This window comes from Coregonus lavaretus (genome assembly GCF_964263955.1).
Source record: "Coregonus lavaretus genome assembly, chromosome: 9".
Taxonomy (NCBI): Eukaryota; Metazoa; Chordata; class Actinopteri; order Salmoniformes; family Salmonidae; genus Coregonus; species Coregonus lavaretus.
This window is the reverse complement of record NC_139996.1, coordinates 38,616,761-38,640,679: the sequence shown is the minus strand read 5'-3', so window position 1 is coordinate 38,640,679 and position 23,919 is coordinate 38,616,761. Positions and strand designations below refer to the sequence as shown.

Genomic DNA, 23,919 nt, shown 5'->3' with positions numbered 1-23,919 from the left:
AAATTCAGCTCAGGTGCATCCTGTTTCCATTGATCATCCTTGAGATGTTTTTACAAGTTGATTGGAGTCCACCTGTGGTAAATTCAATTGATTGGATGAAGAAAAAAAAAAATGTATGCACTCACTAACTGTAAGAGCATCTGCTAAATGACTAAACATGTAAAAAAATGTAATTGGACATGATTGAGCAATCGGGGGAGAAGGGCCTTGGTCAGGGAGGAGCCCAAGAACCCGATGGTCACTGACAGAGCTCCAGAGTTCCTCTGTGGAGATGGGAGAACCTTCCAGAAGGACAACAATCTCTGCAGCACTTCACCAATCAGGCCGTTATGGAGTGTACAGACGGAAGCCACTCCTCAGTAAAAGGTATTTGACAGCCCACTTGGAGTTTGCCAAAAGGCACCCAAAGCACTCTCAGACCATGAGAAACAAGATTCTCTGGTCTGATGAAACCAAGATTGAACTCTTTGGCCTGAACGCCAAGCATTTGGAGGAAACCTGGCACCATCCCTACGGTGAAGCATGGTGGTGGAAGCATCATGTTGTGGTGATGTTTGTCAGCGGCAGGGACTGGGAGACTAGTCAGGATCGAGGGAAAGATGAACGGAGCAAAGTACAGAGAGATCCTTGGTGAAAACCTGCCCCAGAGTGCTCAGGACATCAGACTGGGGCGAAGGTTCACCTTCCAACAGGACAACAACCCTAAGCACACAGCCAAGACAATGCAGGAGTGGCTTCGGGACAAGTCTCTGAATGTCCTTGAGTGGCCCAGCCAGAGCCCGGACATGAACCCGATTGAACTTCTCTGGAGAGACCTGAAAATAGCTGTGTAGCGACGCTCCTCATCCAACCGGACAGAGCTTGAGAGGATCAGCAGAGAAGAATGGGAGAAACTCATAAGATGCCAAGCTTGTAGCGTCATACCCAAGAAGACTTGAGGCTGTAATTGCTGCAAAAGGTGCTTCAACAAAGTACTGAGTAAAGGGTCTGAATACTTACGTACAGTTGAAGTCGGAAGTTTACATACACTTAGGTTGGAGTCATTAAAACGGGGGTGGCAGCATCATGCTGTGGGGGTGCTTTACTGCAGGAGGGACTGGTGCACTTCACAAAATAGATGGCATCATGAGGAAGGAAAATTATGTGGATATATTGAAGCAACATCTCAATACATCAGTCAGGAAGTTCAAGCTTGGTCGCAAATGGGTCTTCCAAATGGACAATGACCCCAAGCATACTTTAAAAGTTGTGGCAAAAGGGCTTAAGGACAACAAAGTCAAGGTATTGGAGTGGCCATCACAAAGCCCTGACCTCAATCCTATAGAACATTTGTGGGCAGAACTGAAGAAGCGTGTGCAAGCAAGGAGGCCTACAAACCTGACTCAGTTCCACCAGCTCTGTCAGGAGGAATGGGCCAAAATTCACCCAACTTATTGTGGGAAGCTTGTGGAAGGCTACCCGAAACGTTTGACCCAAGTTAAACAATTTAAAGGCAATGCTACCAAATACTAATTGAGTATATGTGAACTTCTGACCCACTGGGAATGTGATGAAAGAAATAAAAGCTGAAATAAATAATTCTCTACTATTATTCTGACATTTCACATTCTTAAAATAAAGTGGTGATCCTAACTGACCTAAAACAGGGAATTTTTACTTGGATTAAATGTCAGGAATTGTGAAAAACTGAGTTTAAATGTATCTGGCTAAGGTGTATGTAAACTTCCGACTTCAACTGTAAATGTGATTTAAGTTTTTTATTTTTTATACATTTGCAAAAATTTCTAAAAACATGTTTATGCTTTGTCATTATGGGGTATTGTGTGTAGATTGCTGAGGGGGGGGGGAAACAATTTAATCAATTTTAGAATAAGGCTGTAACGTAACAAAACAAATAAATGCTTGGGTTGTGTGTGTTATGTGTGTGTATATGAAAATGTCAAGGGGTCTGAATACTTTCTGAATGCACATTGAGAAACACCCCATGTCGCGGGCCGTTTTAAACTAATCCCGGGTCGCTAATTATTGGTTTGATAACAAACAACGCTGTTCAGTCATGTTACCTAGCTAGCTAACATCCTGGTAAGTTGACAGTAGGTTTAGGCAAATTTGATTGGCACAGGAAAAAAAGGAAAATGGTCTGCTACTCATGAGATGTGTTCAAAAGGTAGGATTCATATAGGCGTACTGTAAGCTTAAACTATATCAAAAATCTATTTTTTCTGGTGCCCCTTAAATTCTGTTTGGTGCCTAACGTTTTAAAAGTTGGGAGCAGTGTGTGTTTGTGGGAGAGAGAGATTGGTGTGTGTGTGTTTATGAGAGTGAGGGAGACAGTGTGTGTGAGGAAGGGAGGGAGAGTGTGTTAACTGAAGAGTAAAGGTTTCATGCAGTGTTATCCACTTACTGACACAATGACATGCAGATCATTATGCATGTATATCATAGGAGGTTGGTGGCACCTTAATTGGGGAGGACGGACTTGTGGTAATGGCTGGAGCGGAATCAGTGGAATGGTATCAAACACATGGTTTCTATGTGTTTGATGCCATTCCACTTGCGCCATTCCAGACATTATTATGAGCAGTCCTCCCTTCAGCAGCTTCCACTAATGTATATTCCTTCCTCCCATTCCTCCAGCCAAATCACAGGTAGGCCTTTGCAAATATGAGCAAATCAGCCATTCTATGCAGTATTCTATTATACACTGAACAGTGTGAAGTTAAATTCAAATGTGCTGTATTGAGTAAAAGTGTGTATGCACACATGACTAAGTCGCTTTGGATAAAAGCGTCTGCTAAATGGCATATTATTATTATAATAAAAGTGTGAATTTCAGTGACAGGTTTTTGGAGAACGTTTAGAAAACGTGAACAAGCTTCCGGGGGACAGGTGGAACTGGATGCTAGACCACTGATTTTTCCCACCGTGGTATCTCGATACTACTCGGTATCGTGATACTTGGCCTGGTATCGTTTGTAAAATGTTGGTATCGTGACAAGCCTAGCAGAAACTGATCCTCAGCTATACCGCGCTACCAATCCTCTTGAAGAATCTCCTTCATAAAGCACAGCCTAATTGTTAAGTTTGTGGGGAAGCCTTTCAAAATCCACCTTACTTGAAAGTAGCCTAATCCTATTCATTCAATTGTAGTAGATGCATTATCTAGCCTATTTAATCATCTATGGTCTACATGCATATTAAATCATATTTAGCTAACTCCTTGGCACTTGCTTCAAAGCATATCAGCAAATCTACAGTTTTGAGACAGTTGATTAATGGTCAACACTTAGCATCCCTTTAAAAAAAACCTTGCCCTCAATGTCCACCATGCAGTATAACATTAATTCATACAAACCGGAGCTTTCAAACCATTATTATACCACAGAGCATTCAATTATTGAGGTCATTCCAATAGGAGACAAGCAGATATTGCACTCAATATTCATTAGAATGTGTTGCTTTTCATCCTGTAGCCTAATAGAGGAGAAATCTTGTGGCGTGCACACTGCTGCTCACTCTCTGTTAGTACTTCTACCTCATAGCGACACTCAAATCCCCAAAAGGATCAAGTGTTATTTTAACTACAGGGCCTGGAAACAAACATCAGGCAACAACAAAGAGTATATAAAAGCCCAGTTTCAGCAACTGAATTTCATAGTAGTAGCTCAGTGTGTGTGTGTATTACTGCTGCACAATTAATCGAACTCAGATCGAAATTGCTATATTGACATGTGCAATATCCATATCGCAAGAGGCTGCGATTTTCTCCTTTGACACTCCATTAATACAACAGAAACTAGACTACGGTACCTCCTCCAATGCGTTAAGACTCCGTTCATCCACTTCCTACATGCATAGAGGATGCTGACCAATCACAAGCAGGCACTTTCACTCTGCATGGCATGCACATGCTGGCCAATCACAATCGTCCCCGCTTAGAGCGTGCAGTTAGATGCTGGTGAGGAGAGAAAGGGCTTCACACAGCATTGGCAACTTAGCGACTGTAGCTAATTTTTAAGGCTGCCCCAGCAACTTTTGGTTGATTTAGCGACTTCCATGTTTGTGTGTGCCCGCTCGGCTAAGCCTAGCTGTGCTGCTCTCCTCCGCATTCTGCTCCCTCTCTGCGGCTCCGCCTCCTTGCTTTGGACAATTTCTCAATGCATGAGAGACTGAAGGACAGCATAAGTATAAAAATATATATTTGTTAATGTGCATGCACAAATTAACGTTATGACGTCACCATTATGTCATGAAAGGGCTTCTAGCTACTTCTAGCAACAAATGGAGTAACCAACAGCTACTTTCTTTGAAGAATTGTTTGCAACACTGGCTTCACAGACTGTCGGAAACATGAGTGCTGCTAGCGTTAACGAGAACGTCGATTTGGTGCCAAAGAAGGGCGCATCTTCGGTGCTATGGCAGTATTTTGGCTACAGGCAAACCAATATCGACCAAATACAAGTGTTGTGCAAAAAGTGCCTCAGAGTCGTCACGACAACAAGAGGCAACACGACACATTTATTAATTCATTTGAAGAACCATCCCCTACTTTACGACGATTGCATGGTGAAAAAAAGCCCCCAACAGCATCAAAGACCCTCAGTCATAGCAGCCACCTATGTTAAGCAGGCATTGATTACAGATGCGTTTTCAAGTGTGCCCTACGAAAAAATCGTAGAAATCAATGAGGCTATCATCTACACTACCAGTCAAAAGTTTGGAAACACCTACTCATTCAAGGGTTTTTCTTTATTTTTACATTGTAGAATAATAGTGAAGACATGAAAACTATGAAATAACACATATGGAATCATGTCGTAACCAAAAAAGTGTTAAACAAATCAAAATATATTTGAGATTTGAGATTCTTCAAAGTAGCCACCCTTTGCCTTGATGACCGCTTTGCACACTCTTGGCAGGTTTTTAGACATTTTTGCAAATTTATACAAAATACCGAAATATCACATTTACATAATTATTCAGACCCTTTACTCAGTACTTTGTTGAAGCACCATTGGCAGCGATTACAGCCTTGAGTCTTCTTGGGTATGACGCTACAAGCTTGGCACAGCTATATTTGGGGAGTTTCTCCCATTCTTCACTGCAGATCCTCAAGCTGTCAGGTTGGATGGTGAGCGTCGCTGCACAGCTATTTTTCAGGTCTCTCCAGGGATGTTAGATCGGGTTCATGTCCGGGCTCTGGCTGGGCCACTCAAGGACATTCAGAGACTTGTCCCGAAGCCACTCCTGCGTTGTCTTGGCTGTGTGCTTAGAGAGTCATTGTCCTGTTGGAAGGTGAACCTTCACCCCAGTCTGAGGTCCTGAGCGCTCTGGAGCAGGTTTTCATCAAGGATCTCTCTGTACTTTGCTCCGTTCATCTTTCCCTCGATTCTGACTAGTCTCCCAGTCCCTGCCGCTTAAAAACATTCCCACAGCATGCTGCCACCACCATGCTTCACAGTAGGGACGGTGCCAGGTTTCCTCCAGACGTGACACTTGGCATTCAGGCCAAAGAGTTCAATCTTGGTTTCAACAGGCCAGAGAATCTTGTTTCTCATGGTCTGAGAGTCTTTAGGTGCCTTTTGGCAAACTCCAAGCGGGCTGTCATGTGCCTTTTACTGAGGAGTGGCTTCCGTCTGGCCACTCTAGCATAAAGGCCTGATTGGTGGAGTGCTGCAGAAATGGTTGTCTTTCTGGAAGGTTCCCCCATCTCCACAGAGGAACTCTGGAGCTCTGTCAGATCTGTGCCTCGACACAATCCTGTCTCGGAGCTCTATGGACAATTCCTTTGACCTCATGGCTTGGTTTTTGCTCTGACATGCACTGTCAATTGTGGGACCTTGTATAGACAGGTGTGTGCCTTTCCAAATCATGTCCAATCAATTAAATTCACCACAGATGGACTCTAATCAAGTTGCAGAAACATCTCAAGGATGATCAATGGAAACAGGATGCACCGGAGCTGAATTTCAAGTCTCATAGCAAAGGGTCTGAATACTTTCTTTTTGTTTTTTAAAATAAATTTGCTAAAATGTCTACAAACCTGTTTTCGCTTTGTTATTATGGGGTATTTGGTGTAGATTGATGAGGAACATTTTCTATTTAATCCATTTTAGAATAAGGCTGTAACATAACAAAATATGGAAAAAGTCAAGGGGTCTGAATACTTTCCGAATGCATTGTATATGTTTTGATTTTTAATTCTAAGGCTGCATGATGCGACTAATGATGATTAAAAAAAAGTCACATGAAAGGCATGAGCTCTGGTTAGTTTTTTGCGCAGCCTGTACACACTTCATCAGTCTCTCATTCACAATTTGACAAGCACTTGATAATGCCTCGAATTTCCAGGCTGCATCCCCTTTGTGTGGCGATAACCCCCCTAAAAGAAAACATGCCTTTTGCGGCCAGTGGCTGTTGTGCCCTTGGGCTGAAAATAATAATAATAATTCCCTTCTCCCGGCTGTGTGCCGAAGCACCTCTCACTCACATGGCTCTCGGTCACGGGATCGGGTCTTTCTCACAGGCTAAATTCCGAGGCGCATATTGAAGAACTGTCCACATTTACTTTTCGTCAGCCAACAAGATGAGTAGGCCACCCCTACCTTGTCCCCACACAACTGATTGGCTCAAACGCATTAAGAAGGAAAGAAATTCCACAACTTAACGTTTAACAAAGCAGACCAGTTAATTGAAATGCATTCCAGGTGACTACCTCATGAAGCTGGTTGAGAAAATGCCAAGAGTGTGCAAAGCTGTCATCAAGGCAAAAGGTGGCTACTTTGAAGAATCTGAAATATAAAATATATTTTTTGTTACTACATGACTCCATATGTGTTATTTCATAGTTTTGATGTCTTCACTATTATTCTACAATGTAGAAAATAGTAAAAATAAAGAAAAACTCTTGAATGAGTAGGTGTGTCCAAACGTTTGACTGGTACTGTACATAGATTACCTTTTTGTACATTTTACATTTATCTCAGGTGGGCACAAAAAGCACTCCCTCTATACAGAATGTAAATGACAATAAATAAATATTGTTCAATATGATCAAAACTAACTGTGCATAATATTGTAGTCTATAGTGTATATGTATACCCCAAACAATTGGTTTCCAAATATTTTATGAGTAGACTTTGCTATTCACCATAATCACTGTTCTTCCAATTGAGTCGAGTATGCGCTATTAAGCCCGGTTTGCATTGAAACACATTGGGATAGTGTTGATACCCCTAATATTCAATGATCAAGAGCATAAATCATGTTCAGATTTATGTTGATTAAAGACACAAAAACTACAGTGCATCTAGCGATGGTGCCTTTACCAAGATTAGAAACCTCTGTACTCTCTCCAAAACGTTTGGAGTGGACAGGAAGTCATTGAAGCAGAGCGAGAAGAATAAGATCAGGGTTGAGGGATATCAGGGATAGAAGACCTACAAGAGGTGGACAAAAATGCTAACAAATGAGGGACAAGAAGATGACTATTGGGCAACTGCTCATGCACTTTTGGGTGGGGGCATTGTCATATTGTTGTCCGTTAATCATCCAGCTGATCCTGTTTTTTGGTCCACCAGCTGTCCCTTTGTAATACAGTAGAGACGGAGATTTGAAACACAGTCTTCAGATAGGCTTTAAGAAGACAAGTTGAACTCATTAACAAGAATAGCAGTACCAATTAAGACCAGTGCAGACTTTTTACATATTTTGTCTATGTCTTATAAAAATGTTTTAAGTAAAGTCAAAACTTCACGAGAGATTAATATTTTATTTTATCTAGACTTTTATTACACAAATGAGGGCAGTACATGTTAGAAATGTCTAAACTTAGATTTTGGTGTACTTAATAGGTACACTTACCCTATATTTTGATGATCATGTTAAAAATTTAACAAACAAAGAATGTTTGTTAATACACTACTTGACCAAAAGTATGTGGACACCTGCTCGTCAAACATTTCATTCCAAAATCATGAGTATTCATATGGAGTTGGTCCTCCTTTGCTGCTATAACAGCCTCCACTCTTCTGGGAAGGCTTTCCACTAGATGTTGGAACATTGCTGTGGGGACTTGCTTCCATTCAGCCACAAGAGCATTTGCGAGGAAATTTGACAAACTGAGTGGTTGGAAAGGTGGCATCCTTTGTCGGACGGTGTCAAGTTGAAAATCAGTAAAGCCATTCTACTGCCAGTATTTGGCTATGGAGATTGCATGGCTGTGTACTTGATTTTATACACCCGTCAGCAACGGGTGTGGCTGAAATAGCCAAATCCACTAATTTGAAGGGGTGTCCACATACTTGTGTATATATAGTGTATGGAAATGTAATAATCAGACCTATCATCATATGTATAACAATGTTGGAAAATATATGTTTAATTTGGTTTTTTATTCTGTTAGCACAGTTTGTAGGTCTATTAATTCATATGATCTCATTTTAAGTGATGTTCTCTACCCTGACATGTTTAAACCATGTCTGATGGAATTACCAAGTTTTCACCCAAGTGTTTGGAAATCGCAATTCATAAATCTCAACTGCAATATCCGGACAAAAAAAATATAATTTGCATTTCCATATTTTGTCAAAGTCGTGAAGCCCTAGTGTGTGTGTTTGCGTGTGTGTCGATGTGCTGACATGCAGTTTGGATTCTGTAGCGGACAGGGGTTTGGGGTCAGTTGTGGCGGGTTGGGGGGCACAGGCAGGCATACATATATCAGCAGGGTGATTCACAATGTCAGGTTGACAGGGAACACAATGCATGGGTCAGCCACAAAAGATGGAGCACACAGCAAGCTGTGCAGATGCAGAGGGTAGGGAGGGAGGGAGGGGGCGCATGGAACGGTGGGGTGGACAGTTGGGGTTTGTCAAAATCAAGGGGGGCTGGAAGAGGGGGTCGTGGGGTCAATTGTCCTGTACCACTTACGCCGGCAAAAGTTGCTGACCCAGGTGCAGGCACTGACAGTGAGGATCTGAGGAGGGGTCTGCATCGGTCCCAAAAAGTGGTCCCTCTAGAGGCTGGGCTGATAGAGCTGCTGTGACGTCTGAGGGGTGATGAAATAAAAAATCAATCACATGATTTCCATTTGTGCCTTTCCTTTGTGGGGTTGCCTGACTCGTCTGTCTATTCAACCTTAGAAAATGTATTTTCTAACAGAAGGTTCACCCAACAATTGTTGATAGGATGGATTTGGGCTGGCTGATATTTCATGTAGCCAAAATTAATCAATCTCACGATAAGGATAAGTGCAATACAGATGTGTTATTGTCGGATTTCAGCATGCTTCCAACACAGTGGCAGTTTCATTGTGATCTACATTTATGCCCATATCGTCCAGTTGTAGCATAGACAGTAAACAAAGCATTTTAAGTCAAAGGGAAAAAAAGCAATGCAGCTTGTGAGTTCGGCCATTACTTAGGCCGGGGAACCATAAAATGGCCAAAGGAGTTCTTGTGGTGGTTTATGTTATTGCCAATAGTAACTGTCAGTAAATCCCAGCAGGATCGGGACGGTGCTGAATCATTCACTGTGAGACTAGACCTAACCTCCAGGACATTCACACATGAATAGGACCTTTAAATGACATTGCCACTAGGCAACCCGGAAACAAAGGTCCCTATTTTCTGTCTTGTTTCTTCTCTCTGCAGACATCTTAGCCCTTCTGACTGAATGCCTTTCCAGGATCTTTTCACATAGAGTGTTGGTATTCCAGTGCTACTCCTCCATGTCAGACACAGGGAGGATGGAGGAGGACGGGGGGGCTTTTTCAGGGCGAGTCAGAAGCTGGCAACTGGTCTCTGCGTTAGTTATGCAGAATAGATCACCAGCTGGCTTGCAGTCTGTCCTAATAACCAAGAGCGTCTATCAATCCGCAGGGACTCAACCAGGAACCAACGGCACATTGGGAAATGGCTGGTGTCTGTGCAACTGAGGCCATGTGGGTTCAAACACTCACACTACTTTGACAGCCAGTGAGTGAGTAATGAAAATGTGTTTGAAATAATGGCTCCAGGGAGTCAGGGACATTCAAGCCAGCAGCTTTCAAAAAGGAGATTCTCCTCCGAGTAGAATAGATGTGTGTCTTTGGGGGTGGGGGTGTGAGGAGTTGGGAGGGACTTAATCCTTCAAGGCAGAGAAACAATGGTTATAGAGGCCACTTTGCCCTCCTGTTCCCAATGGACCAGAGAGAAAAGCCGAACACTAAGCAAGAAGAGACTAGAGCAGGATATTAGCAGCACTTACAATCTAAAACAGAAATAATTATATTCTGGACTGAATCTCCTATCTAAAGTGGGATCAACTTAATACATGTGTCTGTGATCTTGTGTGGCCTGGAAAAGGGAAATTCACTGTCCCAAGTTGTGTTGTCAATGCCATTGGTCATTGTATATGAAAAATAATTTCCACAACTAATGAGGCTATTTAGTTTTACTGCAGCACTAATATTAGCTTTAGTTTCTGAGTCTCCAAGGTCCCAGTTCTCTACTAGCCTATTATTCTGTAGCCCTGGAATTATGCAGTAGGGGGCAAATAACATATATTTTAAACAACTTATTTCCATAAATAAAAATCAACAGTATGTAGTGTGTTCTGATTATTATTAAACAGAGACCTTAAATGATGTCCCTATATGCCCGCCAGCAAGATGTAGCTAGGCTGATGAATCATCTTGAAAACCTGGGTGGAGGGCAGCTAGCCTAACTTCCATCCAAACCTAGCTAGCAGATTGGAACGGGCTAATGTGATGCTCCATTAGCCATTACAGGTTAGCAATACAAAGATCTACACACATGCAAGAGGCATTTCTCACTCGACACAAAACATGGATTTAAAGTGGAACTGACAGCGTTTTAACAACATGAAATCTTAAAACCTGTTCATATACACCCCCAGGTAGAATGACACTTTATTTTTTTTATTTTTTTTACTTTTTCTGACAAGCGAGCACTTAGATACACTATATATGCAAAAGTATGTGGACACCCCTTCAAATTAGTGGATTCGGCTATTTCAGCCACAACTGTTGCTGACAGGTGTATAAAATCGAGCACACCGCCATGCAATCTCCACAGACAAACATTGGCAGTAGAATGGCCTTACTGAAGAGCTCAGTGACTTTCAACATGGCACCATCATAGGATGCCACCTTTCCAACAAGTCAGTGTGTCAAATTTCTGCCCTGCTAGAGCTGCTCCGGTCAACTGTAAGTGATGTTATATGAAGTGGAAACGTCTAGGAGCAACAACAACTCAGACACGAAGTGGTAGGCCACACAAGCTCACAGAACAGTACCGCCAAGTGCTGAAGCGCGTAAGAATTGTCTGTCCTCGGTTGCAACACTCACTACCGAGTTCCAAACAGCCTCTGCAAGCAATGTCAGTACAATAACTGTTCGTCGGGAGCTTCATGAAAAGGGTTTCCATGGCCTAAGATCACCATGCGCAATGCCAAGCGTCGACTGGAATGGTGTAAACTCTGGAACAGTGGAAACGTGTTCTCTGGAGCAACGAATCACTCGTCACCATCTGGCAGTCCGACGGACTAATCTGGGTTTGGTGGATGCCAGGAGAACCCTACCTGCCCGAATGCATAGTGCCAACTGTAAAGTTTGGCAGAGGAGGAATAATGGTCTGGGGCTGTTTTTCATGGGTCGGGCCTATCCTTAGTTCCAGTGAAGGGAAATCTTAACGCTACAGCATACAATTACATTCTAGATGATTCTGTGCTTCCAACTGTGGCAACAGTTTGGGGAAGGCCCTTTCCTATTTCAGCATGACAATGCCCCATGCACAAAGTGAGGTCCATACAGAAATGGTTTGTAGAGATCGGTGTGGAAGAAACTGACTGGCCTGAACAGAGCCCTGACCTCAACTCTATCGAACACCTTTGGAATGAAATGGAACGCCGACTACGAGCCAGGCCTAATCGCCCAACATCAGTGCCCGTCCTCACTAATGCTCTTTTTGGCTGAATGGAAGCAAGTCCCCGCAGCAATGTTCCAACATCTAGTGGAAAGCCTTCCCAGAAGAGTGGAGGCTGTTATAGCAGGACGCTCTGGCCGAGGAGTAGGGTTCATCCGAGCGTTCCTCACATTGGCAGTCAAGCGCCCAAGCTAACTGGCTAAAGTTGGCTAGCTTACTAGCTACTTCGACACAAATGAGAGAGCACCTCACTCTGATCATTTTACTCACCCTAGCAGATCTGGTTAGGCTGTTTTCATGTTATTATTAATTTATTATTTTTTGTTGTTGTTTGTACATTTACCCCTTTTTCCCCTCCCAATTTCGTGATATCCAATTGGTAGTAACAGTCTTGTCCCATCGCTGCAACTCCCCTACGGACTCGGAAGAGGCGACGGTCGAGAGCCATGCGTCCTCCGAAACACGACCCTGCCAAGCCGCACTGCTTCTTGACACACTGCTCGCTTAACCCGGAAGCCATCTGCACCAATGTGTCGGAGGAAACACTGTCCAGCTGGCGACCGAAGTCAGCTTGCAGGCGCCCGGCCCACCACAAGGACTCGCTAGAGCACGATGGGACAAGGAAAACCCTGCCTTAGTTCCATTTGTCAGTTTTTGTCCAAAATATTGAGTTATTTCAACTGAAACAGTGCATCCCTTATGGGTGGAGGCTGCAAACAATGTACCAGGCCAGCTGTGATTTACAACCTGACAGCAATATTTTTTGGACTACCAAGAAATGTATTGGTGAATTATATTAAATCATGCATTGAACTACATCCATCTATTCTACCAACAATGCCTTACTCTATGTCATGGAATTTTGAGTCAAATAGAAACTATTTTTTTTAAACCTCTTATAACGTTGGTTTTATAGCATAAACTGGGAATGTGATATTACTATCTGCAAAGTAGTTAAAATGCTGTCAGTTCCACTTTAATATCTTTCTGAGTTCTCTGGTTTTTGTAGCACCACCTGCAACTTGACACAGACATTTCTAAGATACATTTTTACCTGAATCGAGTATTTAGACAGTATCGCCAAGGGCATCACATGGAGCATCACATTGGCCCGTTACAATCTGCTACCTAATCCAAACCAATGTCTGAGAAATAATTAGGTAACAAAGTATCACCTAGGCTACAACTGCTGTTGAAACAGCTCAGGGACCTCTAGCTAACCGCAGTTTTAACAATTGGTAAAATGCAAACAAAAAGTGTAAACAAAGGTGCGGTAAAAAATATATTCAACAGACTTCAATGGCTATTCAATTAGTCATATTCAATGGGTCAGGAAGTACTAGTAGATGCTAATGGTATTTCAGTTTTGTTATTGAGTGGGGATGTCAATTGAGTCAATATTAAAACATCTGAAGTGTACTAAAAGTTGAATACATCCAAATGTGATTTTATTAGCTAGTCGGCTTGGCTAGAAAGCTTCCACATGCTATCTGACAGAACTGAAAGAACTGTAGAGAGCCTGTAGTGCCATTGATTTCATTGAGACAATCGAACACAAGCCACATGTGGCCATCAAAGCTGGGCATTCCAATACGTTGCACTGAACGCTAGCTAATGAATAGTCTGATTATGATGGCAAAATCTCACATTGGTAAGGCAAGTTAACCAGGCTGCTGACACAGCTATAGCCACGGCCAAACATAGCTTTTATATTTTAAAAATAGAACGCTGTAGTCAGCGCTTTCACGATGGTTTTGCAAAGGAGTAACGTTAGCCAGCTAGCTAACGTAAGCTACCTAACCGCTTTGCAAGCTAACTAGAGTAGCTCGTTACATTAACTAGATTGTTAGGGGGGAAATGGGCTCTAGTCTAGAGTGACCACAAAGTGGCACCAAAGAAACAGGTGTAACCCTGTTTTAACTGTCTACCTAGCTAGCTAGTTACTTATACTATGCAAATAAGTTATTCAACAGCCTAACCAGCCACTTAGCTAGGCTAACAGTTAGCAAGCTAACAAAACAAACTAACTTTAGCTAGCGCAGTCCAGCTAGCTAACTGTTACCCCTGTTCTGTCAAGACTTTAGTCAGATGACAAGCTAGCAAACATTATCCACATAAACGAACATTTGTAAAGTAAACTAATAACACTTAACCGTATACTCACATAAATATGGTTGTTAAACGGGAATCCAAGAGGTGTACAGTTTCTGATTGATTGCTAAAACCATTATTAAAATTTCACTCTAGTAGTTGAGGTCCTTTCAAGACACTTTGTCTGCAACTGGGTTCTGTCTGAGGTGGGAAATCAGAAAAATTCATATCCAGTGGTCTCGCTTGCAAGTGATTGATGTCTCCTCAACCAATCCCGTGAACCTATTTCATGCAAATCAGCACAACAACCAATAAAAGTAGACCTTTATGGAAATACGAGCGATTTTGACAACTAATACACCAATCGAATTGAACGACGAAGTGGGTTCCGCCCTCTTCCTCTTGACGGTAACAGCAAAACAATAGCACGCCCGTCGACAATTAATTACAGTACAGAGATACAGTAATTTGTAAGAACGCTCGCCGCAACCTCTATAATTTGTCTTAAATTATTGTTTTCCTCATGTCTTCCCACAAATGTTAGGGCACTCCCTCTCTCCCTAGCCATGATATTACTATAAAGACAAGGCTTTTTACAAAATATGCCACATCAACTGAAAAATGAGAATGAACATTGAAGCTAAACCATTTAACAAGGAAAAATACATGTTAGTTACTCTGGTAGGTATTTTTATTCGGTTCATGTTTTGTACTACGTTGACTTGATATAGCCTTTTTTTTTTTTTTTTTTTTTGCTTGGTGTGGCTTCATGTCTATCATTTTGCATTAATCTAGTATAGAGTTCCATCTAGTGGAAGTAGGCCTACAACTGTACCCTGCTGCATATATTTTTGCATATAGTGTAAATAAAACGTAACTTTATCCATAGAAAAGACATCTTCAAGGGAATGAATAAGTCACTTACAAAAGGAGGTATAAGCAAGCAAGGTACATTATGCAGTCCAATAGAGATAGACCTAGAGAATAACCTAAAATGCAGTTTTAGGAGGAACTAGTATATAACTTAAATGATACAGTATCTCCTGAATGCCAGAGGGCAGCAGAGAAACATCCCTAATACTGGTACTTGCTAATTAGCTACACTTGAGATTTGTACTGCTGCAGGTACAGTGCCTTCAGAAAGTATTCACACCCCTTGACTTTTTCCACATTTTGTTACAAGATGGGATTAAAATGGATTTAATTGTCATTTTTTGTCAACTATCTACACAAAATACTCTGTAATGTCAAAGTGTAAGAAAAATGCTAACATTTGTAAAAAATATATATGAAAAATGTAACACTAATATACAGTGGGGAGAACAAGTATTTGATACACTGCCGATTTTTCAGGTTTTCCTACTTACAAAGCATGTAGAGGTCTGTAATTTTTATCATAGGTACACTTCAACTGTGAGAGACGGAATCCAAAAATCCAGAAAATCACATTGTATGATTTTTAAGTAATTAATTTGCATTTTATTGCATGACATAAGTATTTGATACATCAGAAAAGCAGAACTTAATATTTGGTACAGAAACCTTTGTTTGCAATTACAGAGATCATACGTTTCCTGTAGGTCTTGACCAGGTTTGCACACACTGCAGCAGGGATTTTGGCCCACTCCTCCATACATGCTCCTGTAAGTCGCTCTGGTTAAGAGCGTCTGCTAAATGACTAAAATGTAAAATGATACAGACCTTCTCCAGATCCTTCAGGTTTCGGGGCTGTCGCTGGGCAATACGGACTTTCAGCTCCCTCCAAAGATGTTCTATTGGGTTCAGGTCTGGAGACTGGCTAGGCCACTCCAGGACCTTGAGATGCTTCTTATGGAGCCACTCCTTAGTTGCCCTGGCTGTGTGTTTCGGGTTGTTGTCATGCTGGAAGACCCAGCCACGACCCATCTTCAATGCTCTTACTGAGGGAAGGAGGTTGTTGGCCAAGATCTCGCGATACATGGCCCCTTCCATCCCCTCAATACGGTGCAGTCGTCCTGTCCCCTTTGCAGAAAAGCATCCCCAAAGAATGATTTTTCCACCTCCATGCTTCACGGTTGGGATGGTGTTCTTGGGGTTGTACTCATCCTTCTTCTTCCTCCAAACACGGCGAGTGGAGTTTAGACCAGAAAGCTATATTTTTGTCTCATCAGACCACATGACCTTCTCCCATTCCTCCTCTGGATCATCCAGATGGTCATTGGCAAACTTCAGACGGGCCTGGACATGCGCTGGCTTGAGCAGGGGGACCTTGCGTGGGCTGCAGGATTTTAATCCATGACGGCGTAGTGTGTTACTAATGGTTTTCTTTGAGACTGTGGTCCCAGCTCTCTTCAGGTCATTGACCAGGTCCTGCCGTGTAGTTCTGGGCTGATCCCTCACCTTCCTCATGATCATTGATGCCCCACGAGGTGAGATCTTGCATGGAGCCCCAGGCCGAGGGTGATTGACCGTCATCTTGAACTTCTTCCATTTTCTAATTATTGCGCCAACAGTTGTTGCCTTCTCACCAAGCTGCTTGCCTATTGTCCTGTAGCCCATCCCAGCCTTGTGCAGGTCTACAATTTTAACCCTGATGTCCTTACACAGCGCTCTGGTCTTGGCCATTGTGGAGAGGTTGGAGTCTGTTTGATTGAGTGTGTGGACAGGTGTCTTTTATACAGGTAACGAGTTCAAACAGGTGCAGTTAATACAGGTAATGAGTGGAGAACAGGAGGGCTTCTTAAAGAAAAACTAACAGGTCTGTTAGAGCCGGAATTCTTACTGGTTGGTAGGTGATCAAATACTTATGTCATGCAATAAAATGCAAATTAATTACTTAAAAATCATACAATGTGATTTTCTGGATTTTTGTTTTAGATTCCGTCTCTCACAGTTGAAGTGTACCTATGATAAAAATTACAGACCTCTACATGCTTTGTAAGTAGGAAAACCTGAAAAATCGGCAGTGTATTAAATACTTGTTCTCCCCACTGTATATCTTGATTACATAAGTATTCAACCCCCTGATTCAATACATGTTAGAATCACCTTTGGCAGCGATTACAGCTTTGAGTCTTTCTGAGTAAGTCTCTAAGAGCTTTTCACACCTGGACTGTACAATATTTGCACATTATTATTAGTAAAATTGTTCAAGCTTCAGGTTTTTGGAGAGAGCAGTTTTAGTGATTGATTGTTCTTACCACTCATCAGAGTTTCTTCATTGAACTAAACATTTTGTGTGGATCTACAGTGCATTCAGAAAGTATTCATACTCATTCCACATTTTGTTGTTACAGCCTGAAATCAAAATTGCACAAAACAATCTCACCCATCTACACACAATAAATATCCCATCATGACGAAGTGAAAACATATTTTTAGAAATTGTAGCAAATTTATTGAAAATGAAATAGAGAAATATCTCATTTACATACATTTTCACACCCCTGAGTCAATTCCTCTGATATTTAATTTATTGTTACCAATCTACCAATAGGTGCCCTTCTTTGTGAGGCATTGGAAAACCTCTGTGGTGTTTGTGATTCAATCTGTGTTTGAAATTCACTGCTTGACTGAGGGACCTTACAGATAATGAAATGTGTGGGGTACAGAGTTGAGGTAGTCATTAAAAAATAATGTTAAACTAAATTTGTACTCCTGAACTTTAGGCTTGCCATAACAAAGGGGTTGAATATTTATTGACTCAAGACATTTCAGTTTTTAATTTTTAATTAATTTGTAAAAATGTCTAAAAACATATCCACTTTGACATTACAGGGTATTGTGTGTAGGCCAGTGACACAAAATCACAATTTAATCCATTTTAAATTCAGGCTGTAACCCAACAAAATGTGGAAAAAGTCAAGGGGTATGAATACTTTCTAAAGGCATTGTTGAGATTCCTCATAATATGAAAATATATTGGTTTGTCAGCTATTCGTTTACTGAAGCTCTTCAACATCAGTATTATAAGATAGGGAAATCTGAACTAATTCAAATTGAATATCTATCTGAAAACTGACACATACAACCAAGCCATTTTCAAACCTCAGTGGTTGTTTGGCCATTATAGCATGAAAAAAAACAGAGAAGGGAGGAGGGCAGTGATTGAGGATACATTTGAGGACATAGAGACAAAGTATGTTAGCCAGTCCCAAATCAGAGATTAGCCCTTCCCCTTGGTCCCAACTCTTCATTGTTGGCAGATCTGATGAAACTGCTAGAGGGAGGTGGGAGTATCAGACTGAGGTGTGCTCCCAAATAGTGCTGCAGTAAGTTGGTCTTCTCTGAGTCACACTGGATCAGGTTAGGTTAGATATGCTGAGTGGGCTGTCTCTCACAGTTGATAGTAAATTAGCAAATGTCAGGTCATTGAGCTCGTTGTGGTTTTGCAGCAGTCCCATATTTAGATGTATGATAGCTATCAGTGAAACTGAATAATGTGTTGAGAACAGCCTGTGATCTGGTACCAGATGGATCATCAAAATACATCTATGGAAGTAGGCATAGATTTGAACAGCTGGGAGGGGTATTTGCACCTTCAGTTGCATGTTTGCCATATTATACACCAATTTGGCACCAACATTGTTTTTGCAGAACAAAATGTTTATTGCGTAAAGGCTTCATGACACGGTTCATGGTTTGTGAGCAGATTAGAGAGCAGATTCTCTTATTTGTGATTGACAATGGTGTTCTGGTTATCCATTATCTTTCTGTACAATATGTTGACTCTGCCTTATCAACACATTTTGTTTACCAGTATATTATATTTTTTGGTTAAATACACACAGGGACAATATCCCTTACAAATCTATTCAGTAGACTAGAGGGTAGTTATCCCAGCAAACATGCTCATCTTGATCCTCTCTTGAATAAAATATATACAGTATTGTGCAGTGTTAAACAGTAACATGTATGTTTGAACTGCTTTATGATCTGATGTGGTTTACCTGGAATTCACTTGAAATGACTAGGTGATAACAGTCTAATTGCATTACTATGACCTATGAAATAAAAAGTGTGGTAAAGTAATCTATTTAAAGCCAGTGCATCTGATGTTAAATGATCGTACATTAACAACGTTGTTAGTGCTGAAAAGTCACAAAGATGAGAAGTGTGGCTTTTTGGAGGTTTTAAACACGTAATTGGAGCAGTGAAATTTAAATTCAGACTGGTGGTTTCTGTATCCTGCCATCTGGTGTTGTTTATGTTGCTCTGTCCCTTAAGAACAGTAGAGAGAGGTTGGGGTGAAAGATGTGAGGCATAGAGACAGGGATTTATTGTGAGTTACTCAGAAAATGTGAAGAATCATCATAGATGGCCTGTGAAAATGTGTCCAGGCGCATTGCACACATCTTTGACCTTTTTCTAAGTACATCATTTCCTTTAATGGTTGTATAACAAGGGGTCACTTTCCCCCTTTGGATTTGGACCAAACTCCAGAGTGCATCTACGTTCCCACAGGGGTGAGAGATCGGCTGTTGACCTGGGCACACACATCCCTCGCCGCTCGACACCCAGGTATCACCCGCACTATCCAATCCCTTTATGGTAAATACTGGTGGCCCACTTTGGCACAGGACGTAGCCCACTATGTCAATTCGTGTTCGGTTTGTGTTCAATCCAAATCCCCCCGCAACGCTCCAGCAGGGAAACTCCTTCCTGTGCCAAAGCTCCTGCGGTGGACGAGTGGTTTAGGCGCACAGAAGAGGTGTGGAACAATGCTCACGTGAAGCTCCAGCGCGCCATTCGCCGTCAGAAGGAGCAGGCGGATCGCCACCGCAGTGAGGCGCCCGTGTTCCATCCTGGTGATCGTGTCTGGCTCTCCACCAGGAACCTCCCGCTCCGCCTGCCCTGTAATCAGCTGAGTCACCGGTTTGTGGGGCCGTTCAAGGTCCTCCGGAGGGTCAACGAGCTAACATACAGATTACACCTCCCCTCTAACTACCGGATCTCACCCTCTTTTCACGTTTCTCTCCTCTTGCCGGTGGTTCCTGGTCCCCTGGCTGATGCTGTCCCCCACGACACCCCTCCACCTCCCCTGAACATCGAGGGAATCCCCGCCTATGCCGTCAGATCCGTCCTGGACTCCCGACGTTGTGGGGGTAGGCTCCAGTACCTGGTGGACTAGGAGGGGTACGGTCCAGAGGAGCGGCGTTGGGTTCCAGTTGACAACATTCTGGATCCCAACATCATTCGAGATTTCCACCTTCGCTGACCGGCCCGCTCCTCGCCCTCGGGGCCATCCCCCTGGCTTGCGTCGGGTGGGGGGGGGTACTGTCACATCTACTCCCACTCCTCGCGTTCGATGTCGCCAGTCTACTAACCACCGGTCCTGGCAACCCATCTTCACGCACATCTGGCAACCACCATTACGCACCTGGATCTCATTACTCCCTGATTACTTACCCTTCTTATAGCACTCTTTTGTTAGTAGTCGTCAAGTAGTATTGTTTGTGTTTCCATGTCAGACGCTTCTCTACTTTTGTATCGTTCCATCTTCATTGTTGTTAAACTCACTAACTGCACCTGCTTCCTGACTCCCTGCGTCTACGTTACAAAAATGTATTAAAAAAGTGTAGCGATATAGCAGGAACAGCGGCATCTACTGGTCAAAACCTGGCACTTTCACACTTCTTTATGGTAAATAAGTGACTTCAATTATACATTTCTCTGAACAGGGGAAAATAACCATCAGTGAATCTCACTGGGAATACATTACATAGTATGGAGAAGCAATTCTCCAAGCCGCAGCTTCATACTGCTTGTCAAATATAGAGAACTGGTACAGTATACTGGTTGTGGATGTTGAATTGGCGTGGGGGGTCCGTGGGTGGGGGGATTCCTAATGCCTTACTCATTGGTAGGAAGAAGTTTGGTCCAAATCGGATGTTGGGTACTATATTTATTGAATATTATCTGAATCCTATAAATTAAAATGGCCAATTTGGGTGTAATCAATTAGCTTAATTTCTCCCAGATCCAATTACATTTCAACAAAATAATGTTTCAGGAATGCCAATCTTATCTGTTTCTAACTACAGAAACTTCAGAACAATCTAAGATGGTGGGTGTCATGGTGTCAAGGTAGATGTAGGTGGGTGTGGGTGGAATCAGGCGCAGGACGCAGTACGTTAGTCCAACAGACTTTAGTGAGGCACAGCAAAACAAACACGAAATAAATGCCCTGAGGCACAAGCTCCGCACGTAGGCGTAAACACAAGCGCACAAACAGGTGCGACAAAATACTCCAAAACTAAGGAGCAAACTAGCTCAACCGAGCAAACAGTAAAATATCCAGCCTACCGGCACGACAGTAAAACAATCACACACAACACCTGACAAACACAACGAGAACTAAATAGGACACTAATGACACTAAATGATAACAGGTGTGACAACAATCAGACAAAAGCAAACGAACATAGAAACATGCAACGGTGGCAGCTAGTATTCCGGAGACGATGAACGCTGAAGCCTGCCCGAGCAAGGAAGAGAGGCAGCCTCGGCCGAAACCGTGACACATGGCTTGCTGAAATGATGCTTTTGTGTTCAGCATGAAATATATACAGCATTCGTTTCCCTTCTGCTGTGTAGTTTAGTGTAGTGCAAATCAAATGCGTGAGCTGACGTGAGCCAAGAGTTGTGATGTGCCAGCCAAGCCATGCTATTCATGCACGTCTTTGACTTTGATACCCTGCATGTCTCAACACTATAGAACTGCAGAATCAGAGTAAATAATACCTGTAAAACACTTGATGACAGAAAAGCTGAAATGAAATCTTCATGAACTATTCTAATTGCTTGGTCAGTGTTCATTTAAAGAATGTGTCTCCAATATCCCAATAAATGTGTATCACTTTAATAAGGTGTATCACTTCATGCCTTATGGTCTAGCACAGGGATGGGCAAATTTGATGGGGGTGGGGGCCACAAAAAATCTGACCTTATCATGCGGGGACTCAGTGGCTTGGGGGTCTACATAACCATATCCATACCCACACATGCAGTCAGAGATGGCCCAGCCTTTTGGGGGCCCTAAGTTAAATTTTTCCATAGGGTGGAGAGAAGAGTTTGAAAATGTTTAACTAACTTCATGCAATTCTACACATTTTGTCATAGGGTGGAAAGAAATGTTTGCAGCTTTTAATATGATATCTGAGTGAGTGTGACTAACAAAATCAATTGGGTGCTCATGGTCGGTAATTCGATCATTATTACTACTAGTTTAGATAGCTGGCTAGACTAACTTATCAATCACTTTTTTTTTTTGCTGACATAGGCTAATTGAGTGACTGACAGTGACTGACGTAACAAGATAAAAACTGATGCACAACCAAATTTCAATAGAGGGCTGTCAGTTGCCCATCCCTTGAATAGATCATATGGTACATGTGATGTCGATTTGAAAACAACGGCCAACTAACTGATTCAGCTCATGTGAATGAAACCATTTCTAAATATTGCAACTGATATTATCACATCTATTTTAATCCTTCTATTTAACCTATTTGAAATCCTGAGTGAATCCTGAGAATCTTGTGTATGCCCTTACATTGCTCTCAAATCATGCATTATTTTCTCAAATTTGAGTTTAGAGTTTACGCTTTAAAACAATTAAAAATGAATGCAATTCCTGTTTAAAAGTTATCAAATGATATCAAATGGCATAACCAATGCTGCTGGTATTTCAGATTCCTCTTGGAACAGGTGTGCACCTATGATACTCTTGATGAAATGTCCCCTGTAGCTCAGTTGGTAGAGCATGGCGCTTGCAACGCCAGGGTTGTGGGTTCGTTTCCCATGGGGGGCCAGTATGAAAAATGTATGCACTCACTAACTGTAAGTCGCTCTGGATAAGAGCGTCTGCTAAATGACTTAAATGTAAAATGTAATAAAGTGGCCTGAGAGAGGGTGTCATTTCAGAGGCTTCGTGTGTTTTCAGTCCTCGCTGCACATGTTCCAAGTTTGTGTGAGGTGGAGTGTGTGTGTGTGTGAAATAGTTGTGTGGGGGGAGGGAAGGTTGCAGTGCGCCAGAGGAGCATTTGGCCCAGCGCCTAGAGTGTGGTTGGATTTCACGACCCTCTCTTCATGCCTTATGGAAAATGCTATTTCAGCCATCCTGAGCATGCCAAGTCCTGTGTTGGGCCGATTGCTCACGTTACAATCCCGGGTGATGGACAGCTTTGAACGTCAGAATACAGGGCTGCCTGTGCCCCTCCATAAATCTCCCCTCTCTTCCATGGAAAAAAAACAGAGCAGAGCCATTACCCTGACCATCACAGGCTCTAGTTACAAGGGTAATGAAACTGAAGGCACATAGACCATTCTGGATGGCTAATGGGGAAAAAGATGGCTCCAATTCTATAACCTCGTACAACCATCCGGAAGTCTCGCGAGCTTACATTCTGTTATCAGTCTGGTAATTACGAGGCTACCAATTCTGCTAATAGTAACTTGAAATAATAAAACTGCCCAAAACAGGGTTTGATAGAGAAGCGCTGTTGAGGCCCTTTGTCAACTAGGAGCTAAAAAGCAACACGTCAAGTCAAAGCATCCCAAATGAAAACAGAGGAGTTTCTCCAGTGCTAGACACATAAGCAAAGGAACAGTGGGCAGGAATGGACATGAGATCAGATAGGCTGCCTTGCCCATCCTAGCACTTGCACTGTCATTTTCACTTCATTATCAGCACCAGCAATGTTGTTCTAACACATTGGACTTTGGATTTATAAAATGAGTAAAGGAAGATGTGGCTTTAATTTCAGATAGCCTTCCCAAACAAAAGCAATGAGAGCAGTTGAAATCCTTTAATCCAGCAACTTGAGATGCGGATCTGCATTCATCGCATACCAAGGTTATCTTTCGCTAAGCTCAAGGGTTGACAAGTATGCCCTCTCAAGGATCTCAGTATCCTTTCTGTACC

General features: G+C 42.3%; 1 protein-coding gene across 2 annotated transcripts in view; it reads right to left on the bottom strand.

The window, feature by feature from the left end:
• Nucleotides 1-14,218, bottom strand: part of LOC311135220 (kelch-like protein 25) — a 41,704-nt gene extending 27,486 nt beyond the window's left edge. The window contains exons 1-2 of one of the 2 annotated variants that reach the window (XM_084169153.1): nt 14,089-14,203; nt 8,929-9,046 (exon numbers count right to left, since the gene is read on the bottom strand). In XM_084169153.1, the coding sequence (XP_084025279.1) occupies nt 8,929-8,992 (64 nt within the window). In that variant the 5' untranslated portion in view covers nt 8,993-9,046; nt 14,089-14,203. Of the gene's footprint in view, nt 1-8,928; nt 9,047-14,088 lie in introns of both variants that reach the window. The other variant, XM_084169154.1, reaches the window with a different exon arrangement.
• Nucleotides 14,219-23,919: the final 9,701 nt, after the last annotated feature.